Source organism: Lepidochelys kempii, chromosome 5 (assembly GCF_965140265.1).
Source record: "Lepidochelys kempii isolate rLepKem1 chromosome 5, rLepKem1.hap2, whole genome shotgun sequence".
NCBI classification, from domain to species: Eukaryota; Metazoa; Chordata; order Testudines; family Cheloniidae; genus Lepidochelys; species Lepidochelys kempii.
Window position 1 is genome coordinate 126,084,771 of NC_133260.1, and position 19,047 is coordinate 126,103,817.

Here is a 19,047-nt window from a genome sequence, read left to right on the forward strand (position 1 = left end):
TGAGCACTCAGGCCCTGATTGCTTAAGCCTGTGCTATTTATGTGCTTAAAGTTAAGCATGTGCATAAGTGGTTTGCAGGATCAGGGCCAAAGTGCTCAGCACCTTGCAGGATTGAGCTCTTCATCAACCAGCTCTTTTCAGTACAACTATCCAGGAACCGCTCCCAACCGGCATCTTCATAGAGCATGGGAGAATGTACTGCTTGGTATAGCACCTAAAACACAACTCCGTCAGCTGCCATACTGGGTGAAATCCTGGCCCCACTGAAGTCAGTTGCAAGAGTCCCATTGATTTCAATGGCACGGAGATTTCACCCATGGATCCATTCTGTTAACATCAACAAATACCTTATATAAGAAGTGAAAGCATATTGGCTGTGTTGACAGAGATCCTTTTGGATTGTTCATATATTTTTGCACCGTTTTTCTTTCTCAGCTATCAGATTTAGGTCTCTTTTCTAGTTCTGCTTCCCTCTTGACATCTGGAGTAATGTACTTATAGGATCCAGTTCACATGTACACTAAATAAGACCCCTTTTCACTGCCATCCTGGTATAAAGTAGTTGCCGTGTAAATGAAAATCAGGCCCATACGTAGCCTGGATATGGTAATGTAAGAAGAAGCTATCAGTTCTTTGGGGGATATTAAGGCATTATTTGCCTGTTATTTGTGGTATGTTCTTACAACAAATCAGTAGCAACAGCAAACCCTTCATTTTTGAACAAACATCTCTCTTGAGCAAACATCTGTCTATCTATCTAACCATCTCTCCATTCCTAAGAGTCTTACCACTGACCAGAGATGCTAAGCATATCCACTATAACAACGAGGAGTCCTTGTGGCACCTTACAGACTAACAAATTTATTTGGACATAAGCTTTCATGGGCTAAAACCCACTTCATCAGTATTTTTCAAAGTTACAAATTCTTGTCCCATCAGGTATAAGGGGAGTCTGGGTTTGGCAGGGCTGTGTAAAACAGAGGCTCCAGCTTTATCTTTGGCTGATCCTTTTCCATCTTAGGAAAACATTCATAGAAATTGCTTTTCAAAATAAGTGATTAAAAGACGTTAAAACATGATGTAGCGTGATGTAGAAATGATTTAAAAATACCTTAGGTGACCCTATAACATCCAGTTAAAAAGCAATTTCAGACTGGCGTGCATAAAATGTGCACATGTCTCTCTGACATGTCGTGTGACACATCTTAGAAAAAGGGATTAGGAAGAAATCAATTTCTCATAATTTATTAATAACCTCGTCGTGTCCGTTCTTTTATTCAAAGAATTACAGCAGTTACAATCCCCCTTACATAGTATAGAAATTCTAATACTGTACAAGGGTTATAGTTAGAACTGGCTCTAGGGGTTCTGCTGCCTAGGCAAACTAGCCAGTGGCCACTTCCACTTGCCCTGAAGTCATCCATACCATTAACTTAGATACAAAACCTGCTGAAATCAAAAGGACACTTTCCTTTGACTTCAATGAGCTTTGGATTAGGCCCTTACTAAATATTTTGTTGCCTCTTATATTTCACTGACCCCCTGTTCTGCCTGTCTGATTGAGCCAGTCCTAACTGTATGACACTTTGCATAATGTAGTGCTGATTGAGTTCCTTGTTTTTTTTTTACTCAGCTTCTTTATTTTTAAATTATACCCTTGAGGGTTTGATCTCCTTGCCCGTGGGAGAAATGTATCGTTAGAAATAGCTTTTGTGATACTGTATTTTTTTTTTAAAGTGCCTGCAGTCTCAGTATTTCCATCTCCAAGAATTCAAAAGTCACGAATCAACCCTCCGCCCCACTCCCAAATCATGAGATTGGTTTAAAAATCATGAGATTAAAAGGAAAAAAAATCTGGGTTCTGTGTTTTGTAGTTTATGGGCTTTAGGGTGCAGTCTGGTTAAACCTCCAGGCTTTTCTCTGCAACCTTGAGGACTGGAAACCTACTTTATTAAAAAGGAAAGCTGAGATTCTGCATCCGATGAAGTGAGCTGTAGCTCATGATAGCTCATGCTCAAATAAATGGGTTAGTCTCTAAGGTGCCACAAGTCCTCCTTTTCTTTTTGTGATTACAGACTAACACGGCTGCTACTCTGAAACCTGACATAATCCTGTGACTCCAGGACCTGGAGCTTTAGGGATAACACCAAATGTCACGAGACTCATGATAATATTGCAATAGTTGGCAACACTGCACCATGTAATTACTTTCCTTTGGCTTTTAGCATAAAGTTTTGGAGTGACATCACTGGAGCTCAGAAGGCCCATAACACAACAGAGCACAATGGTTCTGCTACGATGGGGGGGGGGCTAGGAGATACTTTTGTGGCGAGTGTGGGGAACTCTACAGCACCAGCATGTCATGGGACTGAGTTCTGCAGTGCTGCAAGGAGAGAAAGGGAGCTCAAGACCTGCCAACACCACCACAGCAGTGAACGGTGTCTGGTAGAAAGGGGCTCAGTGTAGCTGATTCAGGAGTGCAGGCCATTTGGGCCATGAATGGCACCAATTCATTGGCTACATTCCCTGTGCAGGAGGCCAAGATATACTGGATTAAGGCTTTAGGCACAACACACCACTGGCTCCCCGGCTTCACCTCTGCAGTCCTGGCCCCATACCATGGCACCACCTCCCACATGGGCATGACTGGTAGCAGGATGCCTCCTTCACCAGAAAGCGGGGAGGGTGCGCACGTTCTACATCTCACCTCACAAAACACTGTCTCATATAGGCCCAGAGCCAGCCTCTCTGCCATGGCTAGAGCTGGGCAAAATTTTTCAGATGTAACTCCCCCCCAGCCCCCGCAGTGAAAAATGCAGATTTGGTCACTCAAGAACATTTCACAAATTCATATCAGTTTTGTGGAATTGCTTCAGACGAAAAAAAAAAACCCAAGAAACCCCAGAAAGTCTAAATGTTGTGTTCGACACTTTCTAAATGAAACATCAATTTTGGGGGGCAAAATGACCTTTTTTCTTAGAAGGTTCCTTCAGATTTATTAAAAAAAAAAACAGGAAAAAAAAAACAGGAGGGCAGGGGGGAGAAAAATCCATCAAAACACTCAGTCATACGGAGTTTTTTTTTTCAAAAAATCGGAAACAATTTCTTTTTATTTCACTTTTGTATTTGCCAAAAAAAAACAACCAAAAAGTAAATTGTTTCCAGGTTGACCTAAACCACATTTTTTCCTGATTTTTTTTTTGCCCCCCGGAACGGTCAGTGAACCAGAAAATCCGTCATTTGCACAGCTCTCGCTCTAGCCAAGATCCAGGGTCTTGTGTGTCAGGCAGCTTCCTGATTCTCTGCCCAGCTCAGCCCTGGCCACAGCCCCAGTGCAACCCAGTGGCTGTTCTGTCCTACACCAGTTAGCAAGGGTCCCCAAACCCCCTACATCTGGCCAGGTGGGGGTAGGAGCCAGCTATGCCGGCTTTACCCAGCCTGAAAACTCTCCCAAACTGGTGGGATTCTCATCTGGCCGGATACGCGCTGTGAAACAGGATCCAAACCATGACACTCAATACTTGCTTATGCCTTTTAAAGTGCCCAGCTGTGAACCTGAACACCCGCTGCGCCTGCCAGCACAACCATTACTGATGGTGGGGAGTGCCCGTACACACAAGCAATCCCATTCAGGACAGCAGCACTGTTTGCACACGTGCTTACCAATTAGCATAAGGGATGCAGAGTCCAACTTGTGGGGATCAGATTTGTTGAGTAAGACGGTGTGAGTTTTATGATGTTCCTTTTCTGACTATAGTGCACTTGAACGTGATTTGGGAGCAGCAATTGTGTTAACACAAATGGATTTTATGGTAAGATTTCAATATGGGTGTATGAGAGCTTTAAAGGGATAATTTGTGACCCATTGAGTTGATGGTTTATAATGGCACTAAGGCTACGTTTAAATATACTGTGTTTAAACAAAGCAAACAACTCCCCAAGGAAAAACCCTCAAACAAAAAAAAACCCAACCAACCAAACCCCCTCACAAAATCTTTCCTACATGCCTTTGATCAGGTGCTCACATATCCAGCAATTCTGCAGTCACGGAATTGACGCCTTGTTGCAGAACTGTGCTCCAGAATCTCAGCCTTCATTTAAAAGCTATTCATTTCCTAGCTTTCATAGTAGCAAGGAAAAATCTTAAAAACCACGACCCCAAATGTAACTAAGGTAGCATTGTCTGCCGACTGTCTGGAACAACAGCTGGGAAAGGAGAACTGCCCCAGACGAATCTGTGGGGTAATAAGACTGCAACATGAAGATGGCAGTGTAATATCAAGACCATTAACTGTTTCATTGTTGATCATTTTAGCAGAGGCATTCAGGTAATGGGTTTATTCCCAATCTTGGACTGCTTCAATTCTTTAATTTATCTGACCCTGTTGCAGAATATCCACTATATCCAGGGACCTGGCTGCAGGGTGTAGATCCTGCTAGCCTCGGAACATGTGGGGTCTAGCCTTGGAGAGGCCAGCCGCTGTTTTGGTTTACGACACTGTGGCGAGTCAGAGTGCTTATGGCCATTTTAAAAGGGTTAAGGCAGTATTTAAAAAACAAAACAAAACCCCAGGAGTATATTTGAGGCAAACAGATGTGCTGTAGAGAACCACACTTGAATACTCTTTAAGGTACCTGAGGTCACACCCTTCTCAGAAGGGATGGAACATAAGGGTGACTGCTGATTGCTGGGGTCAGAATTCTATCGCTCGTGCAAACAAGAGTCCCCACACTTCAGAATCAATCTCTCTCTTATCATTTATGTTAAGGCTCCATTATGCTATACATGATGCCATGCAGTCTAGTTTTCCCATAGATTTTTAGGGTCAGGAGGGATCACCAAGTCTGACGTCCTAGTATTATCCCCATTTTACAGATGGGAAACTGAGATGACATGACTTACCCAAGATAATAAAGAGAGTCTGTGGCAGAGCTGGGAATAAAATGTCCTTAGTCCTAGGCCAGCGCATTAACCACAAGGCCATGCTCTCAGTTGCAAAGTGCCCTGTTACAGTTCCAAGGAACAAGTGTGGCTGGCCAGAGGCTGCTCGACACAATCTGCTGCCCTAGGCAACGTTTCAGGGTGCTGCCACCTCCCACCCGCCATTCAAATTTGATTTGGCCATTCCTTCATCATGGCGGAGGGGCAGTGGGACCAAACCTGCTGCCCTAGGTGGCTGCATAGCTTGTCTATAGCTAGAGTGGCGTCTGCGGGTGGCAAACAATAAGAGGGAAGCAAGGATGGAGCAGCCAGAGTGCGGTTACACAGGCTAGTTATGTGTGTAACTTGATGACTGTGAATTATTTGACATTTAAAGAGTAGAGATAAATAATAGCAGCAAACCTCCACTAACCCACAGGTATAATTAATCATTCTTTCTATCTTTCCTTCCCTCCCCACCGCACATGCACCCTCCCCGTTTCTGTCAGACTGTGATCACTTTCTAGACATATTGTGCTAAATTCTACATGGGCAATCCCAATTCAAGTCAATAGGAGTTGGAGGTTTGTACCAAGGGCCCAGTTCAGCTCATTGTTTGTATAGCACTTTGAGATATGTGTGAAAGGTGCAAGAAATTAAGTTCTCTTGTACGTATCTAGCTACCTACGGTATGCAGAATATTACAGGCATGGAAACAAGGCAGAGTAGATCAGATGGTGGAAAATTCTAATTGTTACAACCTATATCACTGTATGGTGGGCTTGGTTTTTACAGTCATTCTGTCTGTGACATCAGTAAAACACAAGAGATTAAAATGCAACATTAATATGGGAGTGTTATCAAAAATTCTGAGTACTTCTAAACTTGGCCATGAGACAATACACTTCAGCATCTATCTGCTGATCTCTGTGTATCCAAGATGAGCAGAACTGGTCCAAGTATATCTAACAGGTCAAGCTTTGAAATGAAGAAGCAATAAGCCAGTGAAATGGTACTATCACCAAAACATGATTGATCAATTGAATTCTATCAGAGACAGTGGACAGTGAGATTAACTCAGGCCTGATAGGTTCAATGAGTTAAAGCATGATGTTCATTTCAGCTTCATTTCACCAGTCTTTGCTTGTGAAATTGGTCAATCAATAGAGGTTGAAGATCATAGATATATATATATCGGTGACCATCTTATAGGGAATATAATCTAGTGTAGTCAGCTCCTGACTCCGGCTGCCTTCAGTGGGTAATGGAGACAGAGCTGAGACTCTGTCAGTGCCATCGAAATGGCCTGATATCTTCTCCAAATGAAAAGTATTTTTGGATCTCTGATGATTTATCTTCCCCCGCCTCCCACCCTCTCACTTTGATCTACGGCAAAAACCATACCCATCTTGGAGAAATATAGTGATTTCTCTTGAAAACATTTCTTCACTGATCAGATATATACACAAAGCTTCTTTATAGTGATATTGTCCCTTGCAAAAATAAATAAGTGTTTAGAAAACTCAGCCAGGATAAATGCAAAGATCTCCCACGGTATATGTGATTTTTTTGAAACCATTACTTTGATACAGACAGAGACCAAGTAACTGCCTGCTACAAAATGCTGAGGAGATGGGCTGGAAATGCAGTTTACATTTTAAGCAAAGCCTTAAATGGTAAAAGTGGTAATTAAACAAAGTGGTAATTAAACAAAGTCTTCATCTTTTTTAGACAAATTTACAGGCATGACACAAGGAAACAAATCACCTTTTTTGCCCCTGGTAATATTTCATTTGCTTCACAATGTTTTAAACGTAGTGGGTAACATCCTTCCTAATTAGTTTGCATCTTCTGTAAGGTGAAGTAATTAGGTATGATATTAGGTAATGAAGTTGGACGGTACAAAGTAGAGACGGAAACCATGTCCTTTATTAGTATGAGCTGTTAATGCTATTGGTTCTCTGCCTTCTTGATTAACCTTTTAAAGCCATGTTGGTACTTAAAAGAAATGCTCCCAGCGTATTTGTCCTATACAATAATATCATAACTTCAGACAAAAGTATTTCACATAGGCCTATATTTAAGATATATCATTGTTAATAGAATGGGGAAAATGTATTCTAGTTGAATGTGAACCTGAAGCCAGCTCCTCAGCTGGTATAAACTTGTTTAGCTCCATATTTTGATTTATACCCGTTGAAAATCTGGTCAGTCATATTCTGCAATTATACACTAATATTAATAACAGTTACACAATACTATTTTCCTTTAATGGATAAGCAAAGATGGTGTGGAGCTGACTTTTTCATTTCCGTTCTTTTAAATACAATCCTGTAGTTCTAATTTTGCATAGGATTTTTAAAAGTGTCTTAAACACAAGTCTCATTTGTGCTCCTAAGTAACTTCTGAGATTCTTACACATATCCTATTGTTCTGTGAAATCTATCCGGGGTAATTATTTGGGTATACACTATTACTACAAGCAAGGTCACAACTTAGCAAATCCTTTAAGGTGGTATCTCCATTCCTCTCCCCCACCTCCCGAAGTAATTCCTTCTTAAATAACCAAGACTTTCTACTCATGGATATTATTCAGGCAGCTCAAGGAGTAGATTGTCAGCAATATACATAAATGACGCACCTTCCTGAAGGTGGACCTGTTATACGCCTGACTGTGCCTGTGTTATTTACAGATTTTTATTTACTGCTGGGAACTCCTTTACTAGCACGAGTGTTGATTATATTAGCCTACAGCTGCCTAAACTGATTCAGATTTATTCAGACGGTGGCCAACATTTCTTGTTAAAGTGAAGCTCACTTTTCAGGGTAAAAGAAACAACAACAACTAAGGAGGAGTTTGTAGTTTTGCTTATTGATCCGAAGAAAGCCGCACAGAGAGCTCTGACTGCCTTTCTTCTAGTGAGGAATGGCCAGTGGTAAGTATGGAATGGGGAGTCTTTGGGAGCCTGTTGGGATGTCAGTGGGATGCTTCAACTGGCCTGAAAGACCCTGACAAACACGGGTGGTGTCAGACACAATGAGTCCTTTCCTTGAGAATTGTGTGCTAGATTGTGACTTGGATTACATGGTCCACAGGGATAAGACTCTGCCCCCCCAACTTTGATTTGCTACCTGGTTGTTGGGTCTGGGGATGCAGGTTTAAGCAGGTGCACCACTCCCCCAGATCAGGTGGGCAGGGCAGGGAAGGCACAGCCAACCGTAACTGAGCCAGAACATATGGCTGTTGTAGTCAGCTGCTGGGATAGGCCAGCAGAAACTTACAACCCCCAAGGAGCAGGGGCAAATCTGGGAGGGAATTATGAGTACATGCCTTGGCAGCACAATGCTTCCTGGGGTTTCGTCTGGGGTACCATGGTGTGCATCATTACCCCTTTTGACCTGAGCAGCAAGCCATGAATCAGGGACTCCTAGGTTGTTCCAGTTAGGAGGAGAAATTGGTGAGAGTCAGGTATTTTCTGGTGTAATTTTGTTGATTTGCAAGGAATGTGCACAATCTTGTTTCCCTGAACACCATAGGAATCAAACAGCAGGAGACAGTTCCTTTGTTCACTTTTCCAGGCTTGCCCGTCCAGCCAGCACTCTGTACCTAGAAAGCTTTTTCTGAGCTTTACCTCAGGGACACATGACAGTGCTGCCAGGTGTCTCCTTGGCTTTCTCTCTCTGCTTCTGGCTTGCTTCTGTCTCACTGTCCCTGGGTGTATCTCTGCCCACAAAATCCAGATTACTGGATGGGATCTCATACCCCCTTTGTTTTAGGTGAGGCTGTTTAGCTGATTCTCACAGCTCATGAGGGGGAAAAGATCCCAAGCATTTGGATGAGGTTTAACCCAACTCACAACAGCACCATCACTTACATAAGACTGTGCCTAAAGACCGAAACTTGCCTATAAAATATAAACACACACACACACACACAAACACACATATATATACCTGGGGCTGTAAAGGATGAAGCATTTGCTTTGGGACAGTATCCTCTTTCGAATCAAGGAGAATACTGTGCTTGCCTCCTTTATTAGCATTTCTGGAAAGATGCCATTGGACTGGGAACTAATTGTTTTGCAGAGTAGGTGGGTGCGCACATCCTGTTACTGTCAACAAAACATAACCCTCCTAGGCTGGTGCATTGATTATATGAAAAATGTCTTTACCGCTCCCTGGTGCCTGCTTATAACCCAAACTGTTTCAACCTGCCAACGGTCTTTTAATGATCGAAGATGTTCTGATGAACTGAAACAATGCATGATGCTAATGATAATTATCTTGCATTTATATAATGCCTTACAGTCAAATGTGCTCCAAAGACCTGTATGAACTTTACTATTTGACATTATGTACTATGTCCAGGAGATCGGAAGCATGTTGTCCTCCAGTGGAACAAACCCATTCCATAGCGAAATGCAGTGACTATTTAACAGTGCACAGCAATGCTGAGTTACCAGTTCAGGACAGGAAGCGTATGCACTGGAAAATTCAGGTGTTGGGGGGTTGCAGAGGGAGTGTTGGGGGTGGGGTGGGGGTGGATTTAGGTAAGCAGAATGCAACTAACAAAGTTGGAAACTGCTCAGGACAGTGGAGACAAAACCACTCCTTAATGGTCACAAGTAATCAAAACAGAATTAGTCCCAGAATCATTTTTGCCTGTCTCTATATCTTGATAGTGCACCATGTATTGTACATCATTCAGCTAAAACAAAACCAAGTTGTACCAGAAAGTGCTCCAGGTTGCACTCACTGGAAAGGAGGGCAGATCCTGCCCCAAAGTCAGATCCTTCTGCACTGTTGCTGGGGTGCAGTGAGGACCTTACTTTGAGGGAGGATCTGTCCTTAAAAGCACCCTAAACAAGCAGCTGAATATCCTATCCTAAATGAGTTGAAAAATGGTGTATTAATTATTATTATTATTATTGTTGTATTGAGGTAGAGCTCCAGTCCCCTGTGCTAGGCGCTGGCCACATACAGAACTAACAGATGGTCCCTGCCTTAGAGACATTAAAAGCTAAATATGGCTTTTGTCAGCTTGTTCTACCTCCCTGGTTTTGGGGGTTGGAATGGGCATTTGTGGGTTTCACAGTGGCCAAGGCTTAGCCCCAGAGCATTTCTGGTTCTTCTTCTTGTGTAATCAGCCATAGCTGAAAGAGCTGGTGTAACTCTGGGTACTGAAAGAAAATGGCTGCCTTATGCAAATCTGGAAAAAAGGGGCTAAAGGAGGGCGTGCATAATGTGCCGTATAGAAGGCACCTGCTAAGATACTTTTCCCTTGCTTGTTGTCCTGACCATATCACAGCCCTTATTGAATCCCTACACTGGTTCCCCTTTCATCACCACACCAAGCTCTGATCTTGGCCTTCAAGGGCCTTAACAATGTTGCCTCTCCCTACTTATCCACTCCTATCTTGTAGCCCTGTGCTCCTGGCAGCTCCACTGATGATACCTGCTTTGGAGATCTGTTTGTCTCCTCTCACAACTGCCTCCGTGCTTTCTTCCATGCTGCCCCCACGTCCTTCCTGCACCGGTCTGCAAAGGCACTGCCCTCTTGTCTTTAAGTCACCACTTGTGGTGAGGTATACGTGGAGTCCTCCAGCTAATGCTGACTGGGATACCGGGAGGAAGCACAGGCAGGAATGTCTGTGAGGGGAGGGCTCCGGCCTCATACTGGCAATGAGGGGCGATCAACAGGTTATCTCAAGTGCTTATATACAAATGCACAAAGCCTTGGAAACAAGCAGGGAGAACTGGAGGTCCTGGTGATGTCAAGGAACTATGACGTGATCGGAATAACAGAGACTTGGTGGGATAACTCATATGACTGGAGTACTGTCATGGATGGTTATAAACTGTTCAGGAAGGACAGGCAGGGCAGAAAAGGTGGGGGAGTAGCACTGTATGTAAGGGAGCAGTATGACTGCTCAGAGCTCCGGTACGAAACTGCAGAAAAACCTGAGTGTCTCTGGATTAAGTTTAGAAGTGTGTGCAACAAGAGTGATGTAGTGGTGGGAGTCTGCTATCGACCACCGGACCAGGGGGATGAGGTGGATGAGGCTTTCTTCCGGCAGCTCACGGAAGCTACTAGATCGCATGCCCTGATTCTCATGGGTGACTTTAATTTTCCTGATATCTGCTGGGAGAGCAATACAGCGGTGCATAGACAATCCAGGAAGTTTTTGGAAAGCGTAGGGGACAATTTCCTGGCGCAAGTGCTAGAGGAGCCAACTAGGGGGGGTGCTTTTCTTGACCTGCTGCTCACAAACCGGGTAGAATTAGTGGGGGAAGCAAAAGTGGATGGGAATCTGGGAGGCAGTGACCATGAGTTGGTTGAGTTCAGGATCCTGACGCAGGGAACAAAGGTAAGCAGCAGGATACGGACCCTGGACTTCAGAAAAGCAGACTTCGACTCCCTCAGGGAACGGATGGCCAGGATCCCCTGGGGGACTAACTTGAAGGGGAAAGGAGTCCAGGAGAGCTGGCTGTATTTCAAGGAATCCCTGTTGAGGTTACAGGGACAAACCATCCCGATGAGTCGAAAGAATAGTAAATATGGCAGGCGACCAACTTGGCTTAATGGTGAAATCCTAGCGGATCTTAAACATAAAAAAGAAGCTTACAAGAAGTGGAAGGTTGGACATATGACCAGGGAAGAGTATAAAAATATTGCTCGGGCATGTAGGAATGTTATCAGGAGGGCCAAATCGCACCTGGAGCTGCAGCTAGCCAGAGATGTCAAGAGTAACAAGAAGGGTTTCTTCAGGTATGTTGGCAACAAGAAGAAAGCCAAGGAATGTGTGGGCCCCTTACTGAATGAGGGAGGCAACCTAGTGACAGAGGATGTGGAAAAAGCTAATGTACTCAATGCTTTTTTTGCCTCTGTTTTCACTAACAAGGTCAGCTCCCAGACTGCTGCGCTGGGCATCACAAAATGCGGAAGAGATGGCCAGCCCTCTGTGGAGATAGAGGCGGTTAGGGACTATTTAGAAAAGCTGGACGTGCACAAGTCCATGGGGCCGGACGAGTTGCATCCGAGAGTGCTGAAGGAATTGGCGGCTGTGATTGCAGAGCCACTGGCCATTATCTTTGAAAACTCGTGGCGAACCGGGGAAGTCCCGGATGACTGGAAAAAGGCTAATGTAGTGCCAATCTTTAAAAAAGGGAAGAAGGAAGATCCTGGGAACTACAGGCCAGTCAGCCTCACCTCAGTCCCTGGAAAAATCATGGAGCAGGTCCTCAAAGAATCAATCCTGAAGCACTTGCATGAGAGGAAAGTGATCAGGAACAGCCAGCATGGATTCACCAAGGGAAGGTCATGCCTGACTAATCTAATCGCCTTTTATGATGAGATTACTGGTTCTGTGGATGAAGGGAAAGCAGTGGATGTATTGTTTCTTGACTTTAGCAAAGCTTTTGACACGGTCTCCCATAGTATTCTTGTCAGCAAGTTAAGGAAGTATGGGCTGGATGAATGCACTATAAGGTGGGTAGAAAGCTGGCTAAATTGTCGGGCTCAACGGGTAGTGATCAATGGCTCCATGTCTAGTTGGCAGCCGGTATCAAGTGGAGTGCCCCAAGGGTCGGTCCTGGGGCCGGTTTTATTCAATATCTTCATAAATGATCTGGAGGATGGTGTGGATTGCACTCTCAGCAAATTTGCGGATGATACTAAACTGGGAGGAGTGGTAGATACGCTGGAGGGGAGGGATAGGATACAGAAGGACCTAGACCAATTGGAAGATTGGGCCAAAAGGAATCTGATGAGGTTCAATAAGGATAAGTGCAGGGTCCTGCACTTAGGACGGAAGAACCCAATGCACAGCTACAGACTAGGGACCGAATGGCTAGGCAGCAGTTCTGCAGAAAAGGACCTAGGGGTGACAGTGGACGAGAAGCTGGATATGAGTCAGCAGTGTGCCCTTGTTGCCAAGAAGGCCAATGGCATTTTGGGATGTATAAGTAGGGGCATAGCGAGCAGATCGAGGGACGTGATCGTTCCCCTCTATTCGACATTGGTGAGGCCTCATCTGGAGTACTGTGTGCAGTTTTGGGCCCCACACTTCAAGAAGGATGTGGATAAATTGGAGAGAGTCCAGCGAAGGGCAACAAAAATGATTAGGGGTCTGGAACACATGAGTTATGAGGAGAGGCTGAGGGAGCTGGGATTGTTTAGCCTGCAGAAGAGAAGAATGAGGGGGGATTTGATAGCTGCTTTCAACTACCTGAAAGGGGGTTCCAAAGAGGATGGCTCTAGACTGTTCTCAATGGTAGCAGATGACAGAACGAGGAGTAATGGTCTCAAGTTGCAGTGGGGGAGGTTTAGATTGGATATTAGGAAAAACTTTTTCACTAAGAGGGTGGTGAAACACTGGAATGCGTTACCTAGGGAGGTGGTAGAATCTCCTTCCTTAGAGGTTTTTAAGGTCAGGCTTGACAAAGCCCTGGCTGGGATGATTTAACTGGGAATTGGTCCTGCTTTGAGCAGGGGGTTGGACTAGATGACCTTCTGGGGTCCCTTCCAACCCTGATATTCTATGATTCTATGATTCTATGGGTCAAGTGGCTGTGAGGGGTGGATGAGACTGGAGAGTGTGTGTGTGATATATCAAAGGACTTTCAAAATTGAGTATATCTGGCTACAGCCCTGTCCCCTACCCTTCGTATGTCTCTTGTCTTTGATAGTCTGCGTCTTGAGTAGGGACCGTGTCACACTAGGTGTTCGCACAGCGCCTAGCACAATGGGGCCCTGATCCTGACGGGGGCTTTTGGGAGCAATTGTAATGCTACTAAATACTTCTACTGCTACTACTTACAATGCTGAAAGTTATTTTTGGTAACCCAGGTAGTCAGTAACATCCGGTGATGTAACCAAATGATGGCTTGAGCCAAAATAAAGCTAATTCTAATCTTCAGATATGCCCACCAATAAATAAATAAATAAATAAAATCAATGGATGTGCTTAGTGCAAATATGTGGTGTTGCAATTGTTTCTCGTGAAACTAGAATCCACTGCACCATATTTAAACAAAACCAGATCCAATTATACACCCACTCTTTCGATATATAAACATTGCAGGAACCATTAGAAACACATGGAACATTTTCCGGGTCATTCTATAGCTTAGATTATTTTTCTCCCTTTCATCACCCCCTCCTAGGCTGAAATTGTGTAAAGCTTTAACTTCAAAGCCAAATTGTGAATAACATTGGTTTAACCTGAAATTTAAAGCTGGCATTTCCATGCTCTGTAGACAGGGGCTCCCTGGCCTTTTGCTACCATGCAGCTAGCAACCAGAATTTTAATTTTATAAGCCATGGTTGACTAAACCCAGCACTAGGTCTATTAGATATTATTTGATTTGGAATAGAAAAAAGATTTAAAGATACACTGCTCTCCTGTAAACCTTTGTACCTTTTCACACTACTGTATGCATGTCTAGACATTCTGTTCAAAGGACAAGTTCAGATTTTCCCTGATGGATTAAAAAATTGACTTTAAAACTGTTAAATAAACCTACCGGTGATATTCCTAATTTAAATCAGAATGACTGTGTCTAAACAGGTAAATAAAAAGAGGTTATGACTTGAAACATTGGCTATAAAACAAAAGGATTCCTCTTTCTTTTTCCTGGTTTGTCTTCCTAACAGCAACCACACATTCTGTGGGACCAGTATGTTAAAGATGCTGGCCAAAGTTTTCCAAAGTGATTCGTGATTTTAAGTACCTCACTTTTGAGGATCCAATTTAATACACCTTAAAGGGCTCTGATTTTCTCAGTGTTGGTGCGCTGAGGTTTGTGGAAACGAAGGGGCTTTAAATTGTTTCAAGTTGGGCACGCAAAATTACTTTTAAAAATCTTAACCGCTGTACATAAAGACCTAATCCTGCATAAATGTAAGTCAGTGGGAGTTTGGCATGGATTTCAAAGGGCGCAGGATTGGGTCCTACAGGAAGAGTGGTTGTTGCATAGATCTCTTTAGATACTTGCCATCTGCAAGTTTAAATGATGCAGAACCTGTAGTAACAATTGTTAATGCTGCTGGACATCTACAAGCCATTCATAATGGAAGCCATCTTAAATGTAAATAAAACCTTATCTCGTAGGGTATGTTTGAGTTATACAACTCAAACTGTCTTTAAGGCCAGCCCTTGTCTTTAAAATGTGCTCATTTTGGTAGCTAGTGCAGTGTTGCCAGCTCTCACAATTTATTGCAAGTCATGTGGTATCTGGTGTTTTTATTTAAAGCTCCTGGAGTCATGTGAATATGGGAGAATCTCAGCTTTCGTTTAATAAAAGTACATTTGTAGCCCTCATGGTTGCAGGGAAAGGCATGAAAATGCTACCAAGTGCATCTTAAAGGCTCAGAAATCAAAAGGCAAATAAAAAGCAGCCATGTTTTTATCTTCTGAAAATCTTGTTACTTTTAAGCCAATCTCTTGATTTTGGGGGGGCCTGTTTCATGATTTTTGAACCTCTGGAGCTGGCAAAACTGCTGAGCAATGTTGCTAGTCTCTGCGAAATGAATGGGCCTAGAAAACACCCATCGATCTTCAGGAGCTAACCATCCCACCGCTACGGTAAAATCTTATAACTAATACAAGCGGCCACTACAGCCGACACTGGATTGTGAGTCAGGAGCCAAGAGGGCAAAGCAGGCCAGACCCTCTAGGATATAGTCATGGTGCCTATTGGCGAGTGCCAGGCCATCTTTGATAGCTGGGCTGCTATTGGTCAGTCCTAGTTTCTGACCAGCCCTGGGATTGGCTGGTGGGCTACTACTTAGAAAAGGTGGAGCTGGCTGCAAACAGGCCTCTTTTTGCTCTGCCCTCCACTGCTATAGAGCAGACGGCAAAGTTTAGTGTCGCACTGAAATTCACCAGTGAAAAATGTGGCTTGCAGCACAGCAGGAACACCCTTATTCTGCAGGTAGAAGAAGCAGCTAATACATTTAGCGTGTGTGTATGACCGAGGGGCTAGGAAAATCTGCCTGTAACACCTCAGCTGCTGTGTCTTGATGCTATGAACCCTCAGGAATTAGGCATATGGTAACAATGGAACATGTCCATTGCCACTGACGTTTGTTTTTGGGGGCATGGAGAACTGCCTTTTTAAAGATTACTGATAACAGTAAATGTTTATCCCTTGGATCCTGATCATTTTGTTATGTATCAGGATAAAGACACTTTGGACTTGAAAATATCCATTTGCACCTAAGAGAAAGCTAGCCTTTACAGAACCTTATGAAGTTAGCAATGGAATGTGTTTAGGAAATTGCGTTAAGACTTTTCTATTATAAATGACCCCGCTGTTTAATAGAGTCTCTTCTACAAATGTTTAACTTTTCCTTTGGCTTTTGAACACGCTGACACATGTAATCAAAGGACAGAGTGGAACACAGTGAGAGGCCTCTGTGCTGTGGCGGTCATTGTAATAGCTATTTATTCTTCTGTGTATTTTGTCATCTTTGAAAGGTATTCAGGAATCTCCAGTACCAAATGGCCATTCCCTCCCGGGTAGAGATTTCCTTCGGAAACAGATGCGAGGAGATCTTTTCACCCAGCAGCAGTTAGAAGTGTTGGATCGGGTCTTCGAGAGGCAACATTATTCTGACATCTTCACAACAACTGAACCCATCAAACCAGAGCAGGTACGATTGTGAACCACCAAGCTTTCCAAATGCACACTTTCTGGCTGTAGACACTTTCTTGCAGGAGATCACCAAACACTTAGTTCTCTCATTCTAAGTAGGAGAACATTGGAGAGTGGGTATCATGTCAAACTCTATAGCAATAAGTGCACAGCAGTCATACAGGAGTTTGGTTTTAAAAGATGCTGCTTAAAGGATACAAAGTGTTTGGGGTGTATGCATCGGATGGTAGCTATATAGCAGGATTTGCAAAGAAGGGCAAGGTTTTCAGAATTGTGCAGCTAATTTGGGTGCATAATTACTGTGACTGTGCATATAAAGTGGGGTTTTGCACATGTAAATGACCAGTCTGTCATCTAACTGGCCATTTGCTCAGGCAAAAACCTGATTTGTGTATACAGTTTGGATGATTGCATGTGCAGATCAGTTGTGTAGTTCTGAAAAATCTGGTCCTGTTTTTAGGAAGATCTTATATTTTCACTCCCGTTTTTCACATATGGGCATAAAGCACTTACAGGTGTTGACTTACTCTGTTTGTTTGCTAAGTAGCAGGTTCTCGCTGCTGTTAGGCCACTGCCTGCTATTTAGTCACAGGTGCAGAATGTGTCTTTGCTGTCCTCTGTGTGATGTAGAAATTAAACTATTGCTGGCCGTTCAAATATAGGGTTCACTTGCCACTGGTTCTGTATTTAGCAAAACATCCGATTAATCACTGGTAATCTCCTGCATTTCCACTGTTGAACCAGGGTTCCAGGATGTAAAGATGGAAGGACTGATCTCCCTTGCTTGAGAGCAATGGAGGGATATCCAGAAAGTGGGAACATCCTGGATAAATCTGGGTTCTGGTAGGAGCTCAAGGAATGGAGAAATATGTTGCTATTAGTTTTTTGAGAGAGTCCTTTGCAGTGCTGAAAATTATGCATTATGTTGGAAATCCCATGAGCCTTCGATCACCAGTGTGATCTCTAAATATTGGAGAAGCTTCTGATTGGTTTTGTGATTGTTGCAGTGTGTACTATTTATGAATGTTGCAACTCTGAACCTGAACTTGTAAAGCCCCTTTCCACTAGGTCACAGTTCATATCCAGCAGTGATGGGGCAGAGGGAAGGAGGCTCAGATCACAATGGGCTTGTTTTGTTCCTAGTTAGAAAAAGCAAACAAGGCTGTCGCTGTGGGTGAGAGGAAAGCAAGCACTGAGAGACTCAAAGAGTGAAATGCCGTGGGGTGCCACTAGATGGTGATTAGTCCATCGCTAAGGTCCGTCCGTCGTGGTAACGTGGAGATGCTAGCACAGCACTTGTCCACATTGTTGACTCTTTCCACACTGGCTACATAAAAGTTTTAGCTGATAGTTCTCTTTCAGTTTCCTTACTTTCACGGGTCGAAAATGATTAAAAAGAAAATGCTGTGGTGGAAAAAGACCGCTTTGCCACCTTGTTGAATCTTCCAGATTCTGAAGGATCCAGCGTCACTCGGAATTGGAGTGTGAAGTCCGAGTACCCAGCCCGGCGACAGATCTGGGCGGGTGAAGTGTTGTAGGGTACCGAACCCTGGCGGTGGGCTTGTTGCTCAGTCTAAGCAGAACAAAAGGATCAGCCCAGGAGTGCTGTGCTATCCTGACCACCACACAGTCAGCTGGCTGTGGTGAAGATTGATCGCATCAGATCCTTTTTATCTGTATTTTTGGGTGGCTGGCTGGTCCTGCTAGTTAGTCGTGAATTAAATGGGAGGAATGGGCCCACTAAGTTAATAACTAAGGCCTGGATCCTCCAAGGTACGTAGGCACCTAACTCCCACTGAAATCTATCCGTTAGGTGTCTCCATACCTTGGAGGTTCTGGGCTTAAGGGCTTGATGCTGTGAGGTGCTGAGCACCTACTGAGAACCTCTGAGTGTCTGTAGCTCCTGTTGAAGTTACTGGGAGCTGAGGGTGTTCAGCACTGCAGAACTGGCCTTCATAGGATTTGATACATTTAATCAAAAATGGAGTTTGCAGCCTGATTGCCTTATAGAGGTCTGAGTGCATTCGCCTGTCTGGGGAAGCTTGGACTCAGGGTTTCCGTTTGTACGACAGGCTGGTCTTTATTTTCACAGCTAGAAGACCGGCAATCCTAATGAACGCTGATGCTATGTACCGTAGCTCTGCTCCATAACTTATAGCAGATGGAGCCCACCTCAGGCCTCCTAAGAGAGGCCAGCCTAGCCCTGCAGATGTGAAGCCCCCCAAAATGGGGAGTCTCTCTGGCTCCAGTCTCAGATCCAAAGAAATCAATTATAAACAAAATGTTTAAGATCTTAATTGCTAGAAGGGGAAAACCAGAAATTTCCTGGCAATATAGTCACAGCAGCCTTAAAAGCCTGATCCAAAGGCCACTGAACTTAATGGAAAGAATCCTGTTGAGTTCAAGGGCCTATGGGTCAGGTGCTAAACTAGCAATGGGGGTAGGAATGATTAGCTATTGCTGAGGAG

General features: G+C 43.8%; 1 protein-coding gene across 3 annotated transcripts in view; it reads left to right on the forward strand.

Moving 5' to 3' along the window:
• The window catches only part of PAX5 (paired box 5), a 321,622-nt gene that overhangs the window by 71,331 nt on the left and 231,244 nt on the right, over nucleotides 1-19,047 (forward strand). For all 3 annotated transcript variants that reach the window (XM_073345749.1, XM_073345747.1, XM_073345748.1), the window contains exon 6: nucleotides 16,402-16,577. In XM_073345749.1, the coding sequence (XP_073201850.1) occupies nucleotides 16,402-16,577 (176 nt within the window). The remainder of the gene's footprint in view (nucleotides 1-16,401; nucleotides 16,578-19,047) is intronic.